This window comes from Papaver somniferum, chromosome 3 (genome assembly GCF_003573695.1).
Source record: "Papaver somniferum cultivar HN1 chromosome 3, ASM357369v1, whole genome shotgun sequence".
Lineage (NCBI taxonomy): Eukaryota > Viridiplantae > Streptophyta > Magnoliopsida > Ranunculales > Papaveraceae > Papaver > Papaver somniferum.
The window spans coordinates 39,996,620-40,022,719 of record NC_039360.1 but is presented as its reverse complement, the minus strand read 5'-3'; the positions used below and the strand labels follow the sequence as shown (position 1 = coordinate 40,022,719).

Genomic DNA, 26,100 nt, shown 5'->3' with positions numbered 1-26,100 from the left:
TCCTCCTTTGTCAATTTTAATGACAAAACTATCAATACATATAAACTTTGTAGCTTCTCATCCAACATGCTTGATTTCCTTGGTTCTTCAACATTCCTTGAATTCTTCGCCACTCCAAGTACTTCAATGATTCTGAACGTGTTCAACTCAGTATCATTGTTGTTGAAGATCCGTAGCCATAACAATAAGAAAACAGTTGTTCTCAATTATTGTTATATAGTGTCATAGTATTATTATACAACATCAAAGTCCAGTTGTATCGCAACTTTGACAATAATACTACGGTGATATGTGTCACTCCCCCTTAGTCAATTCTTCCATCTCACAATGAAAACCACTCCCCCTTACACAATTATCCGTAAACCATATGTATGTAGTGTGAACTACCAAATAATTCTCCACCTTTTTGTCAATATAAATTGGCAAAGCTACGAAAACTATGGGATCATAATGAAATTCTCAAAGAGATAATTCATGACTAAAAGAGAACATATCAACTTTGTTTCGATGATTTCACATAGTTGAAACTTAGTGTATTCATCAAGGAGTTTATAAAGATACAAGATAACTCCTACAATATTTCACAGCCGCACGTCCCACAAAGATTTGGCAATTAAGCACAAGTTCAATTAAGAACTCTCCCCCATAAAATGTCATTCCCGAAAGAACAACAAGAACGACCTTACTTTAACAAGAAAAGAAGAATTTTTTTGGACATTAACAAATTACAAGAGACATGAATTTGTCTCGAATAAATTATTCACAAGAAGACCTTATAGGTTAATTTAGTCGAAAATGCTTAACATAAGAAAACTTACGGAGCCATACAGTACTTTCATATAGAAGTGGATCAGGGAAAAATCAATATTGTGGAATATTCAGAAGTTCATTCTATCTTTCATCAAAATTTTCATAATGACATAATAGACTTAACTTTTGACATATATGAGATAATCATAGTTCACGGACGTAAACACACATATTGCATAACATGTTTTTGCAATATATAAAACCAATAAAGATTAATACTGCAAAATCATCTTCCAAATAACTTAGAATTTAAATAAATAAATCTAAAACATTGCAAGATGAAAATCGTCGTAGCTATGTGTAATCACAATATATATTATTCCAAACCCTAGTTATCCTTCTTAAAACATAAGAATAAATTCTCATAAGAAGTTTCCTAGACATTAATATTTTTGAAAAAATTATTTATCGTCCCCGAACTCATTGTCGTCAACAGACATTGGAACATAAGGTTCGTGAAGAAAGGAGTCAATTCCAACGAACCTTCTAGACTGATGCCGCACTAGGGCCTTCTGAATTTCAAAAGATCTTAGAACACTAGCCTTTATTTGTTGCATATCCATCCTTGTTTCTTTCAACTCTTCAAGAACACCAGAATTTTTTTCAAGATTTGAGGGGTTAGCCCTTGGTTTCTTCGTATTCTTCCTTTTTCTCTTCAAAGTTGCACAGGAATGGGATTTACCTTTTTCCTTTATGATTGATAGCTTAACAATCATGTTAACATCTTTTCCATCAGAAGATATGATGGTTGGACTCTCCATTAAGATATGGAATTAATAAAGAAATACACAAAACTAGCTCCACAAGCAATCTTTTGATAAAAAGAGTTTTAGAGAAGGAAAAAGGAATGTAGGGTTACGAAACCTATATACAAAATAAGTAGGATTCACGTACGACCAATTCATAACCCTAAAAAAGGTAGAATTGTCGATTTTAGTCCTCTCTTAATGGTCAAAACAGGGTAAACCTTTTCAATATCATTTGAGGATATGAAAAGATTAACAGATTTCCAGAAAAAAAAAAGAAAAATAAACAAAAAAAAATTCTTTTCCTAAAACCCGATTGTGCATAACTCTTGTCTCGTTGAATTCGGGCACATGAGACAAGATGCACCTTCAACACACTTAAGCTGTGTTGGGGTGAACAATAATCTGTCCACCATACGATCCTTGTACGGAATTCTCAGTACCCTTTTTCATAGATTGTTTAGACCTAGTTCTTTTCTGTAAAGGTCTAATTTTTTCTTTAGAAATTAACTTCTTCAGAGATGCGTTAAATGTACATACCTCAGATGGATTTGACTTCAGAACAAGTTTAAGCTTGTTTGCTAATCGATTTGCTCTCTGTTGAAGTTTGTTGACATATCTTACTTTATGTTTGTACTTGAAACGATTTGAGAGTTCATGACCCTTAAAAGTACAATCAAAACATGTCAATATGGAGGACGGTTCAGGCACCATAGCGGAGCATGCTGCTAAACAAATTGAAGTACCTGAAGCATGAGAGATAGAATTTTCATTAGATAGAGAAAAATCCATTTTTATCCTCCAAAGTGGTCGAAGAAGTTTCTTTAGGAAGAATATCAATATTGATGTACGTATTGCTACAATTATCAAAATTAATATTTTCGCCAAGGAGTGCAACGCTTGATATTTTATCTTCATTGAATCATAGCGATCAAACATTTCATAAAGAGTTGCAGCAAGACCTTTGTTTATGATGTATTTTCTACGATTTGGACACTCATTAGCAAAATGACCAAAACCTTTACACTTGAAGCACCGTGGCATATCCTCATCATCAGTGTCGACAGTGTCCCTGTTTTTAGGAGGAACACGGTCACGAGGTTTAATTGATGATCTAGGTTTATCTCTAATGAACTGTTTACTTTTCTTCAAAAGAAGATCTCTAAACTGTCTTGTGATCAGTGATACTGAGTTGTCTTGTGATCAGTGATACTGAGTTTTCAAGATCTTCATCTGAAGAATCAACCTCAATAGGATCATCCACATAGTTTCCAACACTTTTACTTTTATCAAGTAATTTAGTGTTCTTTTCTGCTTTGAAAGCAATATCCTTTCTAGATTTGGATGTATGCTCATGATCAAAGATCTTTAACTTCCCAACAAGAGTATTTCTTGAAAGTGTATCAAGGTTATTTGTTTCAACGATGGCATGTTTCTTAGAATTGTATTTGGATGGCAACGATCTGCGAATTTTCATCACAATGTCCTTTTCAGGAATAGTCTTACCTAATGCAAAAGATGCATTAAAAATTTCAGACCTTTGTGATTAAACTCATCAAATGAACCTTCATCATCCATACGCGGGTTTTCCCAATCAAAATTTAGATTTTTGGAGCCTAGCTTCTTTCTTAGAGGTATTCCCTTCAAATACAGTTTCTAAGATATCCCAAGCATATTTAGACCAAGTGCACGTAGTCACATGGTGCTGAAGATCTGTGGTAATGGCATGGATCAGGGGCGGAACTATGTAATGACTTGGGATGGCTTAAAGTCAATAAAAAACTTAAATGTTATAGTGTAATTGTGTTGGGTTAAAAAAAATTAAGCCTAAACAATAGGCTTAAGCCAGCCCAAGTCATGCCCATTTGTTTTCAAGCTACCCCATCATTTATTTTCTAGTTCCGCCACTGGCATGGATGACAGCATTCAAACCATCATAATTTTGCGTTGTAGCAAGAATCTCGACAGGCTCATACTCACCAATATCTTTTGGTATAGTTACACCATTTACTGTAACTAATGGAGGATTATAGTCATTAAGAACACGAACCCATGATTCAAAATCATGCGCTTGGATAAAGGCACGCATATCAATTTTACACCATAAGTAATTCGAGCCATCGAAGACTAGCGGTACGTTTACAAAGATAACACTTCTGTCCATAGTGTCAGATTGCTACAAACACAGACTTATGAGGTCTTAGCGTGTTTGCCTGCTCCGATACCAATTGAAAAAGTGGGGGACTAACAACCACACCCAATATTTCGTTCGGAAATCTGTATGGACTAACTTCTATATAGTTCCAAGATAATCAACTATACAGTCATACTGAATCAGGGAAAGATATCCAGAAGTTATATATCTTTCTCAAATCAACAGAATAAAATTCGTGAACTGGTTGTATGAGAATAACTTGTACAGTACCAAAGACCAATGGCCAAGTGTCAATCAATTTAAATCAACAACCAAAGGTTGGATTTACCAATTGATTAAACTACGCATAACCCGTGATATTTCAATTATATAAACAAATATAATGCGGAAAAGAAATAACACAGACACCAGAAGTTTTGTTAACGAGGAAACCGCAAATGCAGAAAAACCCTGAGACCTGGTCCAGTTTTGAACATCACACTGTATTAAGTCGCTACAGACACTAGTCTTACTACAAGTTAACTTCGGACTGGAATGCAGTTGATCCCTAACCAAGTCTCACACCGATTAAGGTACATTCGCGTTCCTTATGCCTCTGAATCCTAGCAAGACTCTACGCACTTGATTCCCTTAGCTGATCTCCCCCACAACTGATAGTTGCTACGACCCAAAGTCGAAGACTTATAAACAAATTCGTCTCCCACATATAAGTCTATTCTAATAGATAAATTTATCTTCCACAGAAGTACCTATAAAGTTTTTGTTCCGTATTTTCATAAATCAAGGTGAACATGAATCAATTGATAATGCGGTCTTATATTCCCGAAGAACATCCTAGAAATATAAATCCCCTCACAATAAGGAATGATACGAAGATCTTTGTGATTAATTTTTATATATTACCTATCGGAGATAAATCTCGAGCAAATTTTAGAGAATATAGTACCCAATACGATTGAACAAGTAAGATCAGAACACGCAACTACAGAGAAAATAGTTAGGTCTGGCTACACGAATCCCAAATGAAGTCTTCAAGTCGTTAACCTATAATGGTTTTGGAAAAACCTAGGTTAAAGGAGAATCGAACTAATCGTAACTAGGACATAGGAAAGTGTCGGGATTAGGTTTTCCAGTTGATAGAGTTCTCCCTTATATAGTCTTTCAAATCAAGGTTTGCTTACAATCAAATCTTGGTTAGCTTAGAAACAAAGCATTCAATATTCACTGTTAGATGAAAACCTGATTTAAGATTCAAGCTAAGTTTGTTTAAAACCAAAGAAATATCTCTCCACCGTTAGATGGTCTTAACTTGTTATACACAAATGAAATATACCTTCATTTATATATGGGTAACCGTACCTAAACGTGTATATTGAGTTGGCTCAATAATAGTTAGTCGAAGTTAGCCATATGAACACCTTTGTATTAACCACATTCATCCAACACTTATTGATCAAATATGATGATCAGTCAATCATGAAAGATAATCAAATGAATCTAATTGTCTTACTCATAGAGTTGATCAATTGTTCACTATCTTACAGAAATATATATGAACCAGTTGAATCAAAATCGAATTGATTCATGAGAATAAATTCATGAACATTAAGCCACAGTTTGCAAAGATTGCATTCCTTAATTCATAAATGTATTTTTTTCATGAGTATGAAAACATACTTAACCGACTTTAGAACTTTAACCACTTAGTTTGCAAACGGGTATGCAAACTACAGCTTCCGGACTTTGGTCTTGTCCAACAGTTTGCAAACCTATGCATACTGCTATCCCAGACCTTAACTCAAGAAGAACCGCATACTGGTATGCAATCTTGGTTCCCAGACTTTAACAGTTAAAAACGTTCGCATACTGGTATGCAAACAAGGTTTTCGGACCTGAATGATACCACAACAATTTTCATACTAGTATGCATACTGTGTTGTATCCAGGCAAAGGTTAATTTTTCTAAACTCCCATTTAAATCATTGAAACATCCTAAGAAGACGACGGTAGCTGCCTCACACAAACTATTAGCTTATAAGTAATTTTCAAGTGATCGAATGATCAATACGAAACTTTCCGATTCGACATCAAATGATTGTCTCACACAAATCATGTAAGATGTTTCAAGGAAATTTTCACATGATCATCTTTTGACTTACTATTTAGTTTCCAACAAATAAATTATTTCCAACTAAACTCGTCAAGAATAATGATGCACATAGTTAAAGCAAAAATCTTCCAACACATATTTCTAGAAATAGATAACCGATTTAAACTCAGCTAGAAATATCAAATGTGTATAATATAAAAATCTATATAGTTATACGACTTAGTCTCATTAGGAGATAGAATAAAATAGACTTCTGAGTGATAGATAAGTTTTAGTCTCCAGATACCTTATGTTGATGAAGTTCCTCCAAGCTCTCCTCATTAGATCTCCGTCTTCAATCGATGAACGCCGTGAAGTCTAAAGATCAACTACACATTCTATCATAATCCGAGACATAACTATAAGTAGACTAGAAATCAAGACTTATAGTTTTGATCACCTAAGCTTGACAAACAAGATTGAGATAACAATGCTTGGGAGTTCGACCGAGCAGTGCTCTAACAGAAAGTCCATATAAGGAGAACCTAAAGCAACTGGGATCTTTGAATCCCTGACACTTTTCTTGTGTTTCCTAGTTGTAAACTAGAATCATCCTCTCCTTTAAATCTTTTTAGGTTTAGTGACTAGAAAGACTTCACTTAGGGATTCGTGAAGCCAGGTCCAACTATCTTTTTCTTGATAGTTCGTGTATCCTGATCTTGCTACTGATTGTTGAGTCTCACTCCAATCATGCAATATAAATACAAATCACAAAGTTTCTTTGTCTCGGACTTTGTGATTCCACAATTGTATTCCTCTATAACGATTCTTTGTTGAAATCATAGTAGGTTTTACTTGCTAATCTAGGATGCTTTTCGGGAGTCGTAAGTGCCGGATTTTGAGGTTTGATGGACTTTGTCTATTGAAAATGATTTCCGATCTGGCCTTGATATTTTGTTCAAAACGAAAATCACATATAGGCTTATCAGTGGGAGGCTTATTGGTTTAAAGTCTTCAATTTAGTTGATGCAACTCTTAGGCTATAAAGGACATCAGCTAAGGGAATAATTGCGCAGAGTCTAGTGAGATTCAAGAGGCGTAAGGAGCGCGACTGTAACTAAATTACTGTGACAGTGGTTTCGGTCTCAACTACATTCCAGTCCGAAGTTTTGATAGTAGGCTAGAGTCTGTAATGACTTAATACAGTTTGATGTTCAAATCTGGACAAGGTCCCGGAGTTTTTCTGCAATTGCAGTTTCCTCGCTAACAAATTTTCTGGTGTATGTGTTATTTATTTTTACCCATTATATTTTTTATCTTTATGATTGAAATATCATAGGTTGTACATAAATCAGTCAAAGTAGATATGTCCATCGTAATTGTTGGATACGACTTGATTCATCTTGGATATTGTTCTTTGGAATCGTCCAAGTACTCTCACGGTATAATCAGGTTCATGGACTTGTTTTCGTTTACATATTGATTGTGAGAGAAAGAGATATAAACTCTTCATATAATTCCTGATTGAGATTTATTAAGTTCTAACCCTCGGAATTGTATTTGAGTTTAGTCCATACAGGTTGCCTAAGAAAAAGTTGGTCGTATATTTTGGTACCCCCGCATTTTGAATTGGTCGCGAAAGACCTAATAAGCCTGTGTTTGAAGCAATCTGACTATATGAACATAGACGGTATCTCTGATAAACGTACCACCAGTTTGGAAAATACTATTGTTATGGATTCTGTAAAAGAGTCTGAGTATTCAAACTCTGATATAGATGAACACTCTGTTCTCATAAACTAGTTGAATATTGATGACTGTTATCCTTATCATCTTACTGATGAGTTTGACTCGGAAGTAGAATGGGAAGCAGCCAAAGAGAGTACTGATATTTTGAAACGTGTAGGATTTCAGTCTTATGAGGTCAATCGGCTAAAACACAAAGTCGATACTCTCACTGGTAAGATTCTTAAACGAAATTTTAGAACATGAATTCTTCTTGAAGAACAAGCCGAAGTGGCTTTAAGAATTATTTCGCTCGAGGTTAAACTCAAAGATAATGCCTTAAAAATCGAACGATTGTTGAGTAAGAATACTACTCCAAGTTGCGATAGTGAATCCAAAGAATCTACCATGATTATAGCTTCTGAAAACGCCGATGAGTTAGAAAAGTAAGAACACCTTTGTTCATGATAAGCTAACAAAATCGACTCAGAAACTGATAAATAAAATACTAGTACTTTGACAGAATAGGAACAATTAAATATCTCTGACCAATAAAAAACCGTGTCTCTAAGGAGGAAGAGTGCTTCACAAGACGAGTATGATAAGACTACTTATTCTGACTTCGTTGAAACTCAGAAAGTGTGATTCTATTGCAACACTAAATGATATGTTCAAAGAAAGTGTAAACTGAGGTTAGAAAACTATCAGTTTGACCGTCTCCAAAACACCTTAGATTTAATTCTGAAAGGTGTGAATGATATTCGGATGTGTAAACCTCTCGGGGGTGAAAACATGTTCATGCAAATTTTCTTCTATGAATGTCAGTTCTGCTTGGTCCACGAATATTGGAACAAGTCAAAAAGGTGGTATGCAAAATCGGTTAAAGAAGAACTCAGAAAATCCATCACAAATATGGGTTTGTAATGATACTCATACTACTCCTGAGAAAATTGATGTATTCATCAAAACTATCTAACAAGTTAACATGAATTTGATCATTACAGGATATAAAGATCTTATTGACAAACTTCCATCCTCTTCCAGACAATTGGGTAAGGCTTCCAATCTTGTCTCTTTCTACGGTGACAATAAATTTTATGATCACTTTTCATGTCCAAAAAGAATATTCTCGGCGAAAGGAAGAGGTAAAAACAAGGGTAAACAACAACATAATTCCTATGGTGAGTGTACGACTCACCCTTGTGCAAGTTAGTCACAAGTCTTGAAACCTTATCCATAAAAATCCTACTGGATAAGGATTGTTGTGTAACATGTGTACTATTTTTCTCAAATAGTGTTGTGAGTGGTGAGCTATAATACTTTTCATATTGCAACTTTTACGTATTTATATGATTAATTCGATCAGATAAGATTGCTAATTTTTTTTATTGATCCAGGCTCCTAAAAAGATAATCATGCTTTGATTTCTTTTCATGAATATTAATGCTCTTGTGCTCTAAACTTGAATTTCTTTTATTGAGCTAATAATGTATTAATGATCAAGAAGAAACGCATACATCATACAAAAAGGTAGAAAAATTAAAGTATTGAAAAATATTTGGCGCTCTCTAAAAGGTGTTTATTATCTCGAAAAACTCTAGCTAGGAAAACAGTATAGGGACATTGGTGCACATGCGAAGAAATTCTTTTTAAGTTTCCGCCCAAAAAACCTATTTTTTAGGAAAGGTCACGAACCAACCCTTTTCCTTAGAAAATACCCTTTGTAATCTTGTTTATATACCCTAAATTTTGTTGAGAAATTTTCACCCAAGGAGTTCCACAACCAAGCATGTCTTCTATGTTACGAACCTTTAAAAGCATGAAAGAAGCTATTAGCTATTGCGGTGGTATTAAAACAAGAGGAAATAAGAGAACTCTGGTTGATGACGAAGTTGTTGAATCATCTGACCAGAGTGTATATTTTTGTTGTGTTTATCTCAAGTCGAATTTTCTTCTAACGGTGGAAAAAGATTGCTTGATCCTAAAGCTACCTTAGCTTAAATCTAAAGCAACCTTCAATCTTGAAAATCTATAAAAGGAGAACCTCGAGCAACTGGGAAAATTGAAACCCTGACACTCTTCTTGTGTATCCTAGTTGTAAACTAGAGTTTTCCTCTCCTTTAAACCTTTTTTTAAGTTTATCGACTAAAAATACTTCGCTTAGGGATTCGTGAAGCCAGGTTCGACAATTTTTATCTTGATATTTCGTGTACCTTTTTCTTGCTATTTATTGTTGAGTCTCACTCCGATCAGGAAAGATAGATAGAAATCGCAAAGTTCTTCGTCTCAGACTTTGTGATTCTACAAGTGTATTCCGCTATAACTATTCCTTGTTGAATTCAGAGTAGGTTTTACTTGTGAGGTGAATAATAATCTAGGCTTCTCTTCGGTAGTCGTAAGTACCGGATTTTGAGGTTTGCTAGACCTAGTCTATTGCAAACGATTTCCTATCTCACCTTGATCTAACGATCAGAGAGGAAATCACATATAGGATTTTCTGTGGGAGGCAGATTGGTTTAAAGTCTTCACTTAGGTTAAAGAAACTCTTACGCTGTAAAGGAACTCAGATAATGGAATCAATTGCGCAGAGTATTGCGAGATTTAAGAGGCGTAAAGAACGCGACTGTAACAGTGGATTCGGTCTCAACTACATTCCAGTCCGAAGTTTTGGTAGTAGGATAGAGTCTGTAGCGGCTTAATACAGTTTGATATTCAAGTATGGACAAGGTTTTGGGGTTATTCTACATCCGCAGTTTCCTCGTTAACAAAATTTCCAGTGTCTGTGTTATTTATTTTTCGTATTATATTATTTATTTATATAATTGAAATATCACAGGTTGTACGTAAAATCAATCAAAGTAGATACGTCCATCTTAATTGTTGGATACGACTTGATTGATCTTGGATATTGATCTTTGGAATCGTCCAAGTACTCTTACGGTATAATCAGGTTCACCGACTTGTCTCCGTTTACATATTGATTGTGAGAGAAAGAGATATAAACTTTTGATATAATTCCTGATTGAGATTCATTAAGTTGTAACTCTCAGAATTGTACTTAGGTTTAGTCCATACAGGTTGCCTAAGAAAGTTGGTGGTGTATTTTGGTACCCCCGTATTTTCAATTTACATCAGTTAAACAACTCAAATAGTGATTTTCTGTCTAGGATTCACGTGCGTGACCAGACGGTCGTAGACGTGGAGATAATGAGAGAACTAAGTAGGTAGATTACTTGGTCTCAACTACACGAAGTTGGCTTTGCTCTTTGTATAACGTCTTAATTATGAGAGTATTCAAAACTGGACTAGGTCCCGGGATTTTTCTGCATTTGCGGTTTCCTCGTTAACAAAATCTTGTTGTGTCATTTCCTTTACTTCAACATCATACTTGTTTTATTATAGTAAAGTAAATAACACATTACGTTAAATCATAATCACTTGATATTGATCATAACCATTATCAAGTGAATACCTGGTTGTTGTATTTTCTCGACTTTGTCCATAGACGATCACACTTGGTATCAAACTTATAGGTTAAAACGAAAAAGAGTGGTATATTGGGTACCCTCGTAATTTCAGTATTCCGAGGTTTTTTTTTGTTTTATTAATGGTCAGTATTCCGGAGTTGAATGAATCGGTAGGTTTGAATTTAGTTCATAATAATGTTGAAATTTTTTCTTTTGTCTCTTCAACTCCCGAATCTTTGGAAGTACATTTCGAAACTCATAGTACCTCATCGTATCCAGGTTTTTTTTCGGGTGGCATCGAGGAATGTCGTTTCTGTTAGATTCGTCTTACAGTCTAGACTTCCTATTGGTATACTAAATTGGCTTGATGATGAATTTGTTATGCACGCTCTTGTTTTATACTTTTTTTTTTCCGGTCAAGTTTGGTTTATTTCTCCTTTCTATATTCATTCTCGTGTTTTTATGATACGCCTTTGCTAAATTGGCTTCATTTTTGTTACTTGATCCCTTTCATCCTTGTCTGAAGACTCTAGTACCCTGTTCTCTGTCATTTTTTGGTATATTTGAAACGGTATAGATAACTTACTGTTTGGTGGGAAAAAAATGAAACTTTTGGTGTTGTTTTAGATAGGCCTAGAGCCATGATCAGGGGCGGATCTACATGTCGACTTGGGCTGGCTCAAGGAAAACTAAATTTTTTACAGTGGTATTGGGTTTGATAAAAAAAAATCATGCCTAAATCATAGGCTTAAGCCACCCCAAAATCCAATAAGTTTTCAAGCCACCCCTAACTTCATTTTCCAGTTCTGCCACTGGCCATGATTATCTCAAGAACTCACAACATTAATCATACACACTTCGTTCATGTCATTAGTGTTGATAAGTGGATGTCCACACCTTTTGATTGGATTAAATGTAATAATGATGATTTTTTGGATCTTTACATTATGGCTAATGGTGCCTGTGAAAGACTTCATTAGTAAAGCTTCCATATATATTTTTGTTGTTGTTGCTAATATGGTTTTGAAGTCTCGTCAGGTGAGATTCATGTTATACGATTTGTTTTAAAGAAGACGGTGGAAATTGCAAGGCACTCATGTCATGTTTAAGAGTTCTAAAGACTTATTAGTTAATTAATTTTATGTTGGAGATTTTGTTGGTTACTTAAAATATTTCTACCGATTCCTTCCAGTTCTCCACCTTCCTACTTTGTTCCCTCTGGTCTAAACCTCATATCTGAAAAATGGTAAACCCCATCTAAAACTGAATGTGATTCAAATCATAAATGTGTGGTGTAAATTGGAGGGAGCATAGTAGGGAGGTGAATAGCATCTCTAATACACCGGCATGCATTCAAAATTTATTTGGTGGTCCAACTTTTCCTTTTCTTATTTACGATAGCATCTATATGAGTCCCAAATATTTAATTTGATCGAAATAACCAATAGGAGGTCGACCAAAAAGAGATTATAGAAGTTAAGGAAACGGAGAATTTCCAAAAGGCTAATAAAGATTGAGCTACCTACACATTCCAAGATGAAAGAAAACAAGAAAATATTCAAACAACTACGTACCCTTAATATTTGTTCGTTCCTTTGGAACATAGTCAAACCAATATACTCCTTTGTCGTTTCAGCTGTCCACCAATTTACCCTACATCCAAAGTTGGTTGCCATTGCTCTGCACAACCAAGATATTTTCCTAGCTAGTGAATGAGTCACGATTCTTCAGTTAATCTTGAAGCTCTCTAGCTAAAATATGCCTGGAGAATCTCTCTGGGAAATTTTCAGGAAAAAAATCACACCTGACTGACTTATTGTTATTGCTATTAATAGAAAAATAGTTGTCCGGACCACTTGCAATAAGTTCGAATAATGCACTTAACATTCATCGGCATAATGCCATAAATATATAGGCTTTCCATGACATATGGATCTCCTCTCCTCCTCTTGCAATCTCGAAACCCCTAATTATATCTTGTCTTTCATAATTAATGAGTCGTGTTGTGAGAACTTCTAAACAACAAGATGTATGGTAGTAAATTGTAAAGAATCATCTTGCCAGGCTTGCCACTAATTAGGAGCTCGTTAAAAATGCATAAAGCGTACGTCATTAGAACTGACATACTGTACAGTGGTACTTCCCGAGAGCCATGCACATTTGCTAAAGTTTTTTGATGGTTCTCTAGGCGCATATGCTTAAGATAATGCAATTAATAATGCAGCAGTGATTACTTTAGTTAATGGAGTATTGATTGAGATAAGTTTAATTTACAAATGGAATTTAAGTTCCCAGTTTTTCTGGAGTTATCTCTCCGAGCTGTAGACAGTGCAGCACAGTCGGTACCACATTCTCTTCTTTGACCATCTGCTTGTTTATCAAGTAGTACTATTTTTTTACGCCATTAATGATCTGACTACCAGTTTAATCCACATGATGATGATTAAAATCATTCTTTATTAGGAGTTTGAATAAAAAGAATAATTTGAAATGCAAACAAGAATTACAAGTTCCTCGGCCAATTGTTGTTGACAGAGGAGAATAACAAAATGCATATAAGATAAAACACTTTCCATTTTATTTTATATCAATTTCGGCACACTGCTAACACCCTACGTTGAATCCGGATAATCAGCGTTCTTCTTTCCGGAATCGAAGATAAAAAAGTGAGTCCTTGATTTCAATGTTGGGAGTCGGAGTTGGGACACAACATGTGCCTCTCTCTACATTATGTCGTCTTGATACTTGACTTGGGGTAGGAATCAGGTACACTGCAGTAATGTAATACCAGGCCGTTTGATTTAAGACTTGAGTCACGTAATGTCTTGATACTTGACTTGGGGTGGGAATTGAATAACTGAACAGCTCCGGTAACGAGTCCCGAGTATGTACGTGAAAGACGGTGCATTGACTCTCACAGTAAAAGTCTTTTAATTATTTATAGTAGTTATTATTTTAAATTAATTTAATTATACTCCTTGTTAGTTTCCAGATATTATAACTGTACCCTGCTCCGGTGATTAGCTACTAAAATGACCCACTGGTTTTATTCCTTCTTTCTTCTTAAAATAACACTTCCGCAGCTGCAGGACAGCACACGACACTTCTCTGTTTGCCTCCTCTACTGAAATATTTTATCCAGGACCATTGGCTATCACATTTCTCTAATTTGTAAAAACAAAACACCCACGAAAAAATAAATATCACGATTTGCCGTGCCATTTCAGTAATGTCGATGCCTATAGATGATCCTTTTAAAAGCACAAAATAAATTGTCAAGGGAGGTACATTTATAATTTAGGCATTTAGATTTTGATCCTTCCACTATATTTACAATAAATATATACACACCACTTGTCGGATCTGTATTTTTTTTTTGTTTGAAAGTGGGGAGCTGAGTTGAGTTGGAGTGAGGAGGAGGAGTCATGAGATCTTTCTCTTTTTCAGTTGGAATTGAAATTAAAGTCGTTTCTTAGTTTATTTCTCAATCAACCTACAAAAACCAGATTCAGCACCAGCAGTAGTAGTAGTAAATCCTACTAAAAGTAGTATTTGTTGTTGTTTACCTGCATTTATTATGTAGATGATGATTGTGATGATTCCATGAGTGATTATGAGATTAATTAGAGGAGTTGCATTTACTTGGAATTTGATGGGAGGTGGAGTAGATTTGAAGGGGAATAACAATAATCAGCAGCAGCAGAAGAATTGGTGTTGTTGGTGTTGCTGTTGTTGCTTTTGGAGATTTGATAATCATAATCAACATCAACATAATCAGTTGAACAGGAAGAAATCGTTAACAAAATCAACATCATCAGCAGGAGTAATTCTTCATATGTGCAATCGTTCCTCGTTCATATGTGGATTAATGTTATTTGCATTAGGTTTAATATCATTATTCACTGGACATGTTGCTTCTCATTTGGATTATTACTCTAATCGTTTCATCAAAGGAACTTCTCTTTTTAACAACCGCAACAGCAATCAATTGGTATAATCATATATTCTTCCTCATTTTGTTTATGATCTCTAATTTTGTTTTTAAGATTGTTCAGTAGTAATAGTTTAATTTACTGATTTTTTTCAGGATAAAAGTCGTCCGAGTGCACCAGTTGATATTTGGAAATCACAGTCTTCCAAGTTTTATACTGGATGTAGTAATAGAGGGTCTCATTTCCCTCGTAAGCATCTCTATTCTGATGACATTTTGTTGCTTGTCTTGTAGTACATTACTGTCTTCAAATAGATTAGAGTACCGTCTTATAGTACCTGAACTTAAGTATGAATGTATCCTGCTTGATTATATGACTCTGAGCTATCTTAGCATCTTGGCATAGACTGTGTTTATTAAGTGAACTGGTGTTTAAAGAATTACAGTTAAACTTAAAAGAGAAAGGTCAACGACGTGCTTGTGTTATATACCGGAATGAGGAAGCAATTTTAAATGCTGCTCTCCATTTGTGTAGTACTTTCGTAATCACATTTTATTATGAATTTTAGGTGCTGTCAGTGAGCGCAAGTCGAATGGCTACTTGCTTATTGCAACCAGTGGAGGGCTAAACCAACAAAGGACAGGGGTAAGTGAAGCTTTTCTTTTTTTATTCTATGTTGTCGTTGTGCATGTGTGTAAGTATATCTGACATCTTGCACGTTAGGCTCTAATATTGAGCGGGTAAGTGAAGGTTTTCTTTTCTTCCTCTGGTTCCCTGTATCTGGATTTTTTACTCATAATTTCACGAAGTGCGTAGCCAAGAGATTTGTGGGTTCATCATATTCTAGTTAATCCTAAGGATATCTGCTGTTCGTTATTTTTTCTTCTTCTGCTTAAACATTTCACTAATGTTATGGAAAAGAGGATACCATTTAGAATTGACACGGGGCTTCTGTTTTCTTCTTTTCCAAAACTCAGATAACTGACGCCGTAGTTGTTGCAAGAATTCTTAATGCCACATTGGTTGTACCTGAACTGGACCATCATTCCTTCTGGAAAGATGATAGGTAAGTCGAATGTTATAACTTAGCTTGACATTATGTGTCATTTCTTCCTTTATACTCCATTCTTGTTCAAACTAAATGCTACTATTTCTATGTTGTATTACCGTGATTATATAACTTTCATTAATATGCAGTGACTTTCGCAACATTTTTGACGTCAACTGGTTCATCTCCTACCTAGCGAAGGATGTCACAATTATCAAAAGAATACCTGATAAAGTAATGAGATCAATGGATAAACCTCCATACACAATGCGTGTTCCTAGGAAATCCACTCCTGAGTATTACCTGGATCAAGTTCTGCCGATACTTGTGAGGAGACGTGTAAGAAGGCCCTCCACCTTATTATTTGAAAATAATATTTTTTAGTTAACATGATGGAATGATCTCACTGCAGTTTAAAAAAAGCAGTTGTGCAATGGCTGAGGATACAAATAACTTTATCAAATGTTTACGACTTCGCATTCTATCTTTGCGAGTTCGAAATAGTATCTTTTTGCACTAGAACATCCCTCATATCCAACAATAGTCAGCAATTTGTGAAATTGAAACGTCTTTCTATTTTGTAATGTGGATTGCTCCCTTATGTTAAGGATGCATGTTATGTTCACTTTGAATACTTGTCCTCTACTAGATTCACCTAGATTTGGTATGGCTTTGCAACTTTCTTAACATTGACATATCTGTTTAATTTGTTGAGACTACTGGGTAATAAACCACCTGCACTTACTATTGTGAAGAGACCATCCTCATACAGGATCCCTTAAATAAAATAAATGAGTCGTGGCAGCTACAAGAATGTAATAAAGGGATGACAGAAAACATTCATAAGCTGTTAGCCGTCAAACTCCAAGCACACATAAAATCTCGTGCTGTGAATAAATATGTGTCTCGTTCTGACTTACTTGTCTGATGCTTTTTTTTTACTGAGATTACTATTTGTCAGGGAATAATGCATCTTCTGGTATTCCATATCTGTCTGTTTCCCATACTTATCACTTTGCACCTTTGTTCCCCAGGCTCTTCAGTTGACAAAGTTCGACTACAGGCTTGCCAACAGTCTTGATGACGAGCTACAAAAGCTGCGTTGCCGGGTTAATTATCATGCATTAAGGTTTACAAAACCTGTAGAAGAACTTGGTAAAAAAGTGGTGATGAAAATGCGAAAGATGTCTGATCGTTTTATTGCCGTTCACTTGAGGTATTTGTTTGCTTGAACCATGAATGTCTCGCTCTTCTATTGAAAATGAGATGAAGTTGTTTGCTTCAAACAGATACGTTCAACTGTGTTTCTTAATACATGAATTATTGGATAAACAAGCAAGTCTAGTTTGCTATCTGCAGTCTGAATTTCTATCATATTTTTAGTTTTATAATACCTCCACTTCTACTGCATTAGGTTAAAGTTGTCCGCGTCGGATCTTTTGTACGAATAATTACATTCTACATTTGAAATTCATCTAATTTGTTTATTTTCTATATTGAAGGTTTGAACCTGACATGCTAGCCTTTTCTGGTTGTTACTATGGAGGAGGTGATAAAGAGAGAAATGATCTGGGTGCAATCAGGAAGCGTTGGGCAACACTGCCTGTAAGATATCCGACACTAAGTTCATCTGCATATTTGCTTTTGGAAATCCTGTTGAACTTAATATCTGAGGAAGTTAGTGTGATGTGCTTCTTTTTTCCTCTTAAAATCCAACATGCATAGCTGCTGAGACAAATTGATTTCATGTAATAGAATACAACACTTTGTCAATCTACCTTTTCCTCTTTAAATTTCACAGGAATTGAGCCCTGAGGGAGAGCGAAGACGTGGAAAATGTCCTCTCACTCCTCATGAAGTGGGTTTAATGTTGCGGGCTCTTGGATTCAAAAACGATTCCTATCTCTATGTTGCATCAGGAGAAATATATGGTGGAGAGGAGACTCTGCGACCTCTTAGAGAGCTTTTCCCCAATTTTTATACTAAGGAGATGCTTGTTAACAACGAGTTGAAACCATTTTTGCCTTTCTCATCTCGCCTCGCCTCCATTGACTATATTGTCTGTGACGAAAGCGATGTATTTGTGACGAATAATAATGGAAATATGGCCAAGATACTTGCAGGTCGAAGGTAAGAATTAACCAAAATTTTCACTTCTTCAGTCATTTGGTAGTTGTATTAACTGTGCGATTCTGTGTGTTAAATTTATTCGCTTTTCTTCTGTTTTCTATGTTAAGATACTATGTAGCTGTGCCGGAAGTTAAAAGTTAATTTTAGTAGAAAGGGAAGTCACAGACCTGAAAAATTGCTAATTTAAAACTTGATCTTGGACTACTCCAGTTGTCAAGCATGCTAGATCACCAAAATTCACTTTTTGCCTGATAGGAGAGCTTGATTAGTTGCCTACGGGTTGTGCGAGGCTCGGTCAGGCCAGCGTAAAAACTATGTCCTATATTTGGGAGCTACCATTGTCTCCTACCCAACCCGGTACTTGCTACTGGAAAATGGGTTTTGGTTCTTAGGAGAGCTTGATTAGTGGGAATCCTTCATTTATTTCAGCTCTTTTTGAGATATTGCAACCATAAAACAGGCGTTCAAAGTTTCTGTCAGTTTGTCAACACAGTTTTTTTTTTTTTTTAAGATGCCACAAAATGTGGGTTTGTATTACTAGTTATTTTCATTATGCGCTACATCCTAGATGAATGCTGACTGCTATTCCTCTAATACTAGTTTATGTTGTTACTGTGCACTAATACTGGTTTAATTTATCTAATTTTGTTTGTTGTGGTTCAAAGGAGGTATATGGGGCACAAGAGAACTATCAGGCCAAATGCAAAGAAACTGAGCTCAGTATTCATGACCCGAAATGAGACGGATTGGGATACATGTGCCAGGAAAGTAAGATCAAGCCAGATAGACTTTCTCGGAGAGCCTGAGGAGATGCGACCAGGAAGGGGTGAGTTTCACGAATTCCCAACATCATGTGTCTGCAAGAAAGACATCAGTAACAGCAAAGATGATCCGGAACCCAGTACCTTAAACTCAAAAGAATGGAAAGAATGGAGACGAGGATAAGAAAGTTAAATAGAAGACTGGAATTGATGCATAAATTGGAGAAAGTGTGGGAGAAATAGCTAACAAATCCTCTCTAGGGGTAAAATACCCCCATTGAAATCATCACCAAGCAAAACAAAGAGTAGTTATCAGGCACATATATCAGTAGGTAACTTTGTTTATGTTTGTTCCCATCACCTGGCACCACTGAAATGAGTGCGGAAGCTATGGTGTTGGCAAAATGGGGGGACTGGGGAGGTAGATTTAGGCTTTTATTTCTGTAGTGAATGCTTTTTGCAGTGAGCCTACAAGAACACGAGAAAAGTTGTTGGGCGGGGTTGGGGATTGTGTGTATATAAAGAAGGGAGGGTGGACGCACTGACTGCAGTTGATTAGCTAGCATCAATGAATTTCTGTTTTATCAAAGTACAACACAGTAGGCTCTTCTTCTGTATTGTCAATTTGTGTCTGGTCCTCTCTCTTGCTGTCTAATCTTGTTAAATGAAATGAAATTTTACTTGGCTGCCACAATGGGCACTAGTTTTCTCTAACTAAAGACCAACCAATAAGTGATGTGGGAGACCTTGAAATAACTGGTGTTTTTAACAACTGGGGGATATTTTGTGAAATTTCCTTGGCTATCTGTGAACTATTTTTGGCTGGATTTTTTTTTTTTTTTTGACTTAGTGCCCTCTTCCGATTTCTCTTTGCACTTGAATAAAACCAACCACCATTGCCATTAACTAGTCGTATCATCATATATATATATGACATTAACACCCACCACAATCTGAATTATGGTACAGCATATCCAGATGATCGCCACATCACGATGAGATGAGGTCTTGAAAGTGCACATTTTCTTTTTCAAACACACTGACCGTTGATTTCCAAACAATTTTCTTTCTAGGAATCTCCGACTCGTCAGAAACAAACAAACAAACAAAAACACAGGATCTCCCAAAAACCCGTCTCTACAATACATCGTCATTAGGTAGCTCTCACTATTCTCATTTTCCCAGTTTGGTTTTCGTCTTTTATCTTATCATCTTCCCACTTACAAAAAAAAATCTACCCAGCAGTAAGAAGTTCGATCCATCTTTTTCGCAACTACTTAATTAGATCTTTCTTTCTTTGTTTGTTCATCAGATTAATTGTTAGTTTTTGATTTGTGTTTTTTTCAGATGGCTTCGATGATGCTGAATCTCGGAGCAAATCCTACTTCCACTTCACTGCCAAAAACATTTATTGGTGCCAAAGTAAATCCAGTCATCAAGACTCAGGTAATCAATCAATCAATCATGTCTTTTTCATATCATCATCAGAGTATAATATCCTTAGATTTGTTAATATAAATTCTGGATCATTTGTATCGTTGCCCTGGGATTTAGCTCGATCAAGTTAGTTTCGATATTTAGGATTTTCCTGAGCTTGTAGATATGTGTGTCTTTAGATCTTTTTGAACTATTATTTCGTTTGACCGAATTGCATCAGACTGTTGGGTGTGCAAGAATATAATGCGTTTCCATATGTTAGTGTAGTTTTGGGAGGAGTGGCAATTGAATGAGAAACAAATTATCAAGTTGCTAAAATTGTTTCATTTTTGATTGGATGACTGACCTCAGAAATGATATCTTCAAATTCAGACCTTATTTACAGAGGAAAATCAACCAAAACAAATTACTAGGACAAGTTTGAAGTTGCTAACTTCAATAACAACTGGGATGTGGGCAATAATGGATATGTCTTTTGGTTCCTTTGTTCCTCCTGATTAGTTGTGGCGCGGATGACGCATCTCTTGTAATTTTAGCTACAGGAATCTGTATAATAGAATGAAAGGAAAACGATAACTGCATTGATTCCTGTGTCTGGTTGGGGACATTATCTGTGGATTGCTTCTGAAAGTTTTATAACTGATTTTGCAGTCATTCGGACGTGTGAGCATGTCTGTTGCAGTCAAAGCTTCTCGTTTTGAGGGAGTGACAATGGCTCCTCCAGATCCAATTCTTGGAGTATCTGAAGCATTTAAAGCAGATACTGATGCCAAGAAGCTCAATCTTGGTGTTGGGGCTTATAGAACAGAAGAGCTTCAACCTAAAGTACTTGATGTTGTAAAGAAGGTTAGTTCGTTTCTTCTCATTCTATTGGAAAATTATTGCCTCAGATGGTATTCTAAGGTCTTCAAATTTACTTTCGCTTATTAGAAAGAATGTTTCTTTTCTTTACCTGATCAATGCGAATACTAAATGTTCTGTGTAAATTTCTCTTCTTAGGCAGAGAATCTTATGTTGGAGAGAGGAGAAAACAAAGAGGTATCTTAAATTCTAGTACATATTATCGCTTGCAATTTTTAGACTATATGTATGGTTTCTGAATCATCATTACTCTTGCAGTATCTTCCAATTGAAGGTTTGGCTGCTTTCAATAAGGCAACTGCGGAGTTGTTGTTGGGAGCTGACAATCCTATTCTTCAGCAAGGAAGAGTATGGAGATTCCTATCCTTTTAACACTAGTCAAATTACTTTGCTTTATCCAAAATATTCTGTGTCCGCATGTTTGCTATACTAAATTTTGTTATTTTAGGTTGCTACTATTCAAGGTCTTTCCGGGACTGGCTCTCTTCGTCTTGCTGGAGCATTTATCGAAAGATACTTTCCTGGCGCAAAAGTTTTGATATCATCTCCAACTTGGGGTGTGTATCACTGCCTTGACTTGTTTCTCCGTCATGGCGGTATCCATCTCCCCTATTACTAATTTTCCTGGTTGGATTGTTCTGTTTCAGGCAATCATAAGAATATTTTCAACGATTCAAGAGTTCCTTGGTCTGAGTATCGATACTACGATCCTAAAACTGTTGGCTTAGATTTTGACGGGATGATTGCAGACATTAAGGTAATTTTGGCATGCCATCCCTTATCTTTCCTGATAATCTATTTTAAGTTTGAGCACTATTCATTTAAGACTTCTGAAGAGGCAGTACTGAAAGAACCACGTCTCAATCTCTCGCCTAGCCAATTCTTATGTATACTATCTTCTCAGGCAATTATAATTTACTTTTGAAGTCCATAGTTTTGTGATTATGTACTTTTGATGTTTCACTTGGTATTCCCCGTAGCTTCTTTCCTTCAATTACATTTTGAGGCAAAATTGCTAGAAGTTGTGCAAATCCTCGATCAGTCTTTTTTACATCTTAGCATGCCTGGTTGGGGTCCTTCCCTACATGATTTCTGTAATAAAAAGAAAAAACGGTATTCTTATGTAATTTTACTATATTTTCCAGGCTGCACCAGAGGGCACCTTCGTGTTGCTTCATGGTTGTGCTCACAACCCAACTGGCATTGACCCAACTGCTGAACAGTGGGAGAAAATTGCTGATGTCATTCAAGAAAAGAACCACATCCCTTTCTTCGATGTTGCTTACCAGGTATGGTTGATTGACTTGATTCAAAGTTAAAATTTCTATATGTGCATCTTGATGAAGACTCTAAACTCTAAAATTTACTTTCAGGGATTTGCCAGCGGAAGCCTTGATCAAGATGCTTCATCTGTGAGGTTGTTTGCTGCACGTGGTATGGAGGTTTTTGTTGCTCAATCATATAGTAAAAATCTAGGGTTGTATGCTGAGAGAGTCGGAGCTATTAATGTTATCTGTTCATCATCAGATGTGGCAACAAGGTGCAATCAGATGACTTTGCTACTTTACCTGTTAAAATTTTATGAAGGAAAGAGCCAGCTGTTTGTTACTAATAATCTAACCAATTTTGAACATGAATCAGGGTAAAGAGCCAGCTGAAAAGGATTGCTAGACCAATGTACTCAAACCCACCTGTTCATGGGGCAAGAATTGTTGCCAATGTTGTTGGGGACCCTACTCTATTCAATGAGTGGAAAGTGGAGATGGAAGCAATGGCTGGACGGATTAAAGGTGTGAGACAAAAACTGTATGATAGTCTCTCAGCTAAAGACAAAAGCGGGAAGGATTGGTCTTTTATCCTTAAGCAGATTGGCATGTTTTCTTTTACTGGTCTGAACAAAGCGCAGGTAAACTTAATTCCAAAAGTTTATTGATACTCTGATATTCGCATGGCCTTATCAAATGTTGTTGAAGATCTGATGATAAAGAACCATGCATATAAACTCTGATAAAATCATAGTTTGTGTAGACCCATCTTAAATTCTGTGCAGATGAAGTCTCTTTACCAGACCAGCCTTCGGCTGACTGCTTAAATGGGAGAGTCATGAATTTGAGATCTATGTTGTTCTGTCCTTATTTTGTGCATTGGGGGATACTTTGGTTTATTGTGTTTCAATTCAGACTCCTAATATTCATCTTTTCTTGATTCATCAGAGTGACAACATGACTGATAAATGGCATATTTACATGACCAAGGATGGAAGGATATCCTTGGCCGGATTATCTCTGGCTAAATGTGAATATCTTGCAGATGCCATCATCGATTCGTTCTACAACGTCAGTTAAACGAGTATAGATCCTTAGCACTACAATTTATTGGCTATACATGAACTCTAGTTTATTTTTTGTAATGGTTTCCATACCATTGAAATTTCCGGGAACCCCATTATCATCATATGGAGTTGATCACCTTATGGATGTCTTGAGATGTAACTTATTGTCACATTATTTAGAAATTCATTATTTCAGGTCTTAGAAAAATGGATTGACTAATATATTGGCATGGGAATAAATACGTTTATAGATTCTGTTGATGTTGGTCTTGGAGAAATGTGCATTGTACTAGCAATGATCAATTAACATCCTAATAGAGAATTAGTCGAAGATGAATCTATAATTCACTCTTCGCAAATACTCTCAAGAGAAGGTTGCCAACTATCAAAAGACGAACATCTCTTTGGAGATGATGAAATTTTCCTATCCTTATTTCTTCTATTCCGATTAGCAGCCGATTATTTTTGTTTCTCTGCGGACATTGACTGGAGTCTCCTTATTACTATTAACTCCGGCATTGAAACACATAAAGCAATTATCATCATCCCAACAAAACCCTTCTTTCTCCATCAATTCCATTATAGTTGTATTACTACTACCATTAGCTCTTTTTACATTATCATGATCATCATTGGAATCCAAGCTCAAACATTTATTATATGCTATATGTGGAGTGGTAGGACTAATACTATGCTTTTGTTTCAAATCGGAAAAAAACCAACAAGTGGAAATCATTGGCCGATTCTCTTCTTCATCGCTGCCGCGACTCTGTTTACTAATATCTTGTGAATGCGGCGACAAATGACAACCAGAAGGAGAAGCAGGAGAGTGTTTCAGGTATGCTCGCTGAAGCTTACTTACTGTGGAAATAGGTACAACATAGAATTTTTGGCCTAACTTGAGTGTAGAATTTGGTTCAAGAATTGCCCATGGTTGTTGGAATACATGCCGATATCTAGGGTGGTGTTTGTTTGCAGCTGACTCATCTGAGTCGTCTGGATCTGAGTGAAATCACCTGACTCATCTGGATCTGACTCACTAAGGTCTGAGTCAGAAAATATGTTTGTTTTGTGAGTCAGATCTGACTCAGCTGAGTGGATTTTTTGGACAGAAAATGCCCTTGTGCACATTTCAAACAACTTGTTCACTACCGGTCTAACAACCTAAAACTTCAACCCATGAGCAAACTTTAGCTATATGAGATTTTTAATTCCATAAAACAACTTCTCTAAACAGAAGTTAATTATATTAGATTTCAATTTAATAAATTACATTGGCTTAAACTTCTCAAAATAAATTACACATAAGTTAATTGCTCGGATTTTTTATGTAACAGAAGTTTTATGTAACATCACAAATTGTTTACTACCAGTCTAAACAACTTCTCTTTTTGATGGAATTAAACATTACCAAACAATAAAATCTAAAGACTTCATTCCTACAAACATAAAAGAAGCAGAAGCAACAAAATCTAAAGGAGGCTAGCTATCTCATCATTGTGCCTAAACCTTATTGAGCTTAAATAAAAAAATTTGAATACAGAAGATATCTAAGTAGAGGGACTTACAAAACTGAAACAGTCTCTTACCTTGTCTAATTCAGACCATTGTTCTTCGCTCCAATCAAAAGTGTTCGTCTCCGCGTTGTACCCATGCCCGGTTCTTGCTAAGAGACGAGACCAAGTGACATATTGGGTGCGCAAGTAATCCCAGTGGTTTCTCAATTTCTTTTGGGTGATAGTGCAGTCATACTTCTCAGAAAAGAATTTGCACAAATTTCCCCACGAAGTTTGCTTCAAAGAAGTTCCAGAAAATCCATGCTCAGTAGCTTGTGCCAAACATTGTCAACAAATAACCCTCTAAATTCTGGAACGCTCCTAAAAGTTATCTTATTTGCTTTTTCATCTTCTTTTTTCTCCATAGAGAACTAGCATAAAGTAAAACAATACAAGACGTGGGTAATTTGAAACATAAGAGAGTGTGCTAGCTACTGAGAAAGTAAACAGAGTATGTACATTGTTATTTTATATGTAACGGGAGAAAGGCCGAGCAGAAAATACCTGCTTTAGGATCCAGTGATGGCAACAAATGTCTGCGTACTGAGCTAATGTATAAGGTTGTATGCGAACTATCCCTGCAATGCAGCCAAACAACATTTATTTCATAAATGTATAAAGACTTTGATTCTTAGCTCTCAATCTATCACTAGATTGTAAGAGCATCCTTAGATACAGAATGAACTGATTTGTAAACGAGCAAACAACTAATCAATCAATTTCATAAATTAACATCAGACCCAAACTAAGCTCAAACCTTAGTTGGCATCATTTATCTTGTTTTAGATGTACATTATGTCTATGGTATCTTCTAGTCATGCTATATATAAATGAATTCTAGTGTATGTAGAATATGAGTCACATACCAGAACAACTACACAAAAGAAAGAAAAACAAACAAGAGAAGTTAATTTTATTTTGGGCGCAAAGAAGAAGATGGCCAAGAAGAACACTGCAGTCATCTTATGCTTTTTCTTGGTTCTTTTGATTTTCTCCGCGGGTACAGTACTTACAAACAAATTAGAGTACACATCCATGAATGTATTGTATT

At 35.8% G+C, this 26,100-nt stretch overlaps 2 protein-coding genes across 3 annotated transcripts; both read left to right on the top strand.

The window, feature by feature from the left end:
* Nucleotides 1–14,384: 14,384 nt before the first annotated feature.
* On the top strand, nt 14,385–19,557 carry LOC113355940 (O-fucosyltransferase 29-like). The gene is made up of 9 exons (XM_026598927.1): nt 14,385–14,983; nt 15,080–15,173; nt 15,493–15,569; nt 15,902–15,990; nt 16,122–16,311; nt 17,007–17,188; nt 17,475–17,577; nt 17,774–18,102; nt 18,768–19,557. The coding sequence occupies exons 1-9, from the start codon at nt 14,606–14,608 to the stop codon at nt 19,045–19,047; spliced, it is 1,722 nt and encodes a 573-aa protein (XP_026454712.1). The 5' UTR covers nt 14,385–14,605; the 3' UTR covers nt 19,048–19,557.
* Nucleotides 19,558–19,950: 393 nt separating this feature from the next.
* LOC113355938 (aspartate aminotransferase, chloroplastic-like) lies at nt 19,951–23,754 on the top strand. Of its 2 annotated transcripts, none has more exons than XM_026598925.1 (11): nt 19,951–20,107; nt 20,211–20,309; nt 20,952–21,146; nt 21,300–21,338; nt 21,420–21,509; nt 21,610–21,718; nt 21,809–21,918; nt 22,307–22,450; nt 22,535–22,701; nt 22,803–23,067; nt 23,375–23,754. In XM_026598925.1, the coding sequence occupies exons 2-11, from the start codon at nt 20,211–20,213 to the stop codon at nt 23,504–23,506; spliced, it is 1,350 nt and encodes a 449-aa protein (XP_026454710.1). In that variant the 5' UTR covers nt 19,951–20,107; the 3' UTR covers nt 23,507–23,754. The 2 variants fall into 2 exon arrangements, with proteins under 2 accessions (XP_026454710.1, XP_026454711.1); XM_026598926.1 differs by having other exon boundaries at nt 20,002–20,020.
* Nucleotides 23,755–26,100: the final 2,346 nt, after the last annotated feature.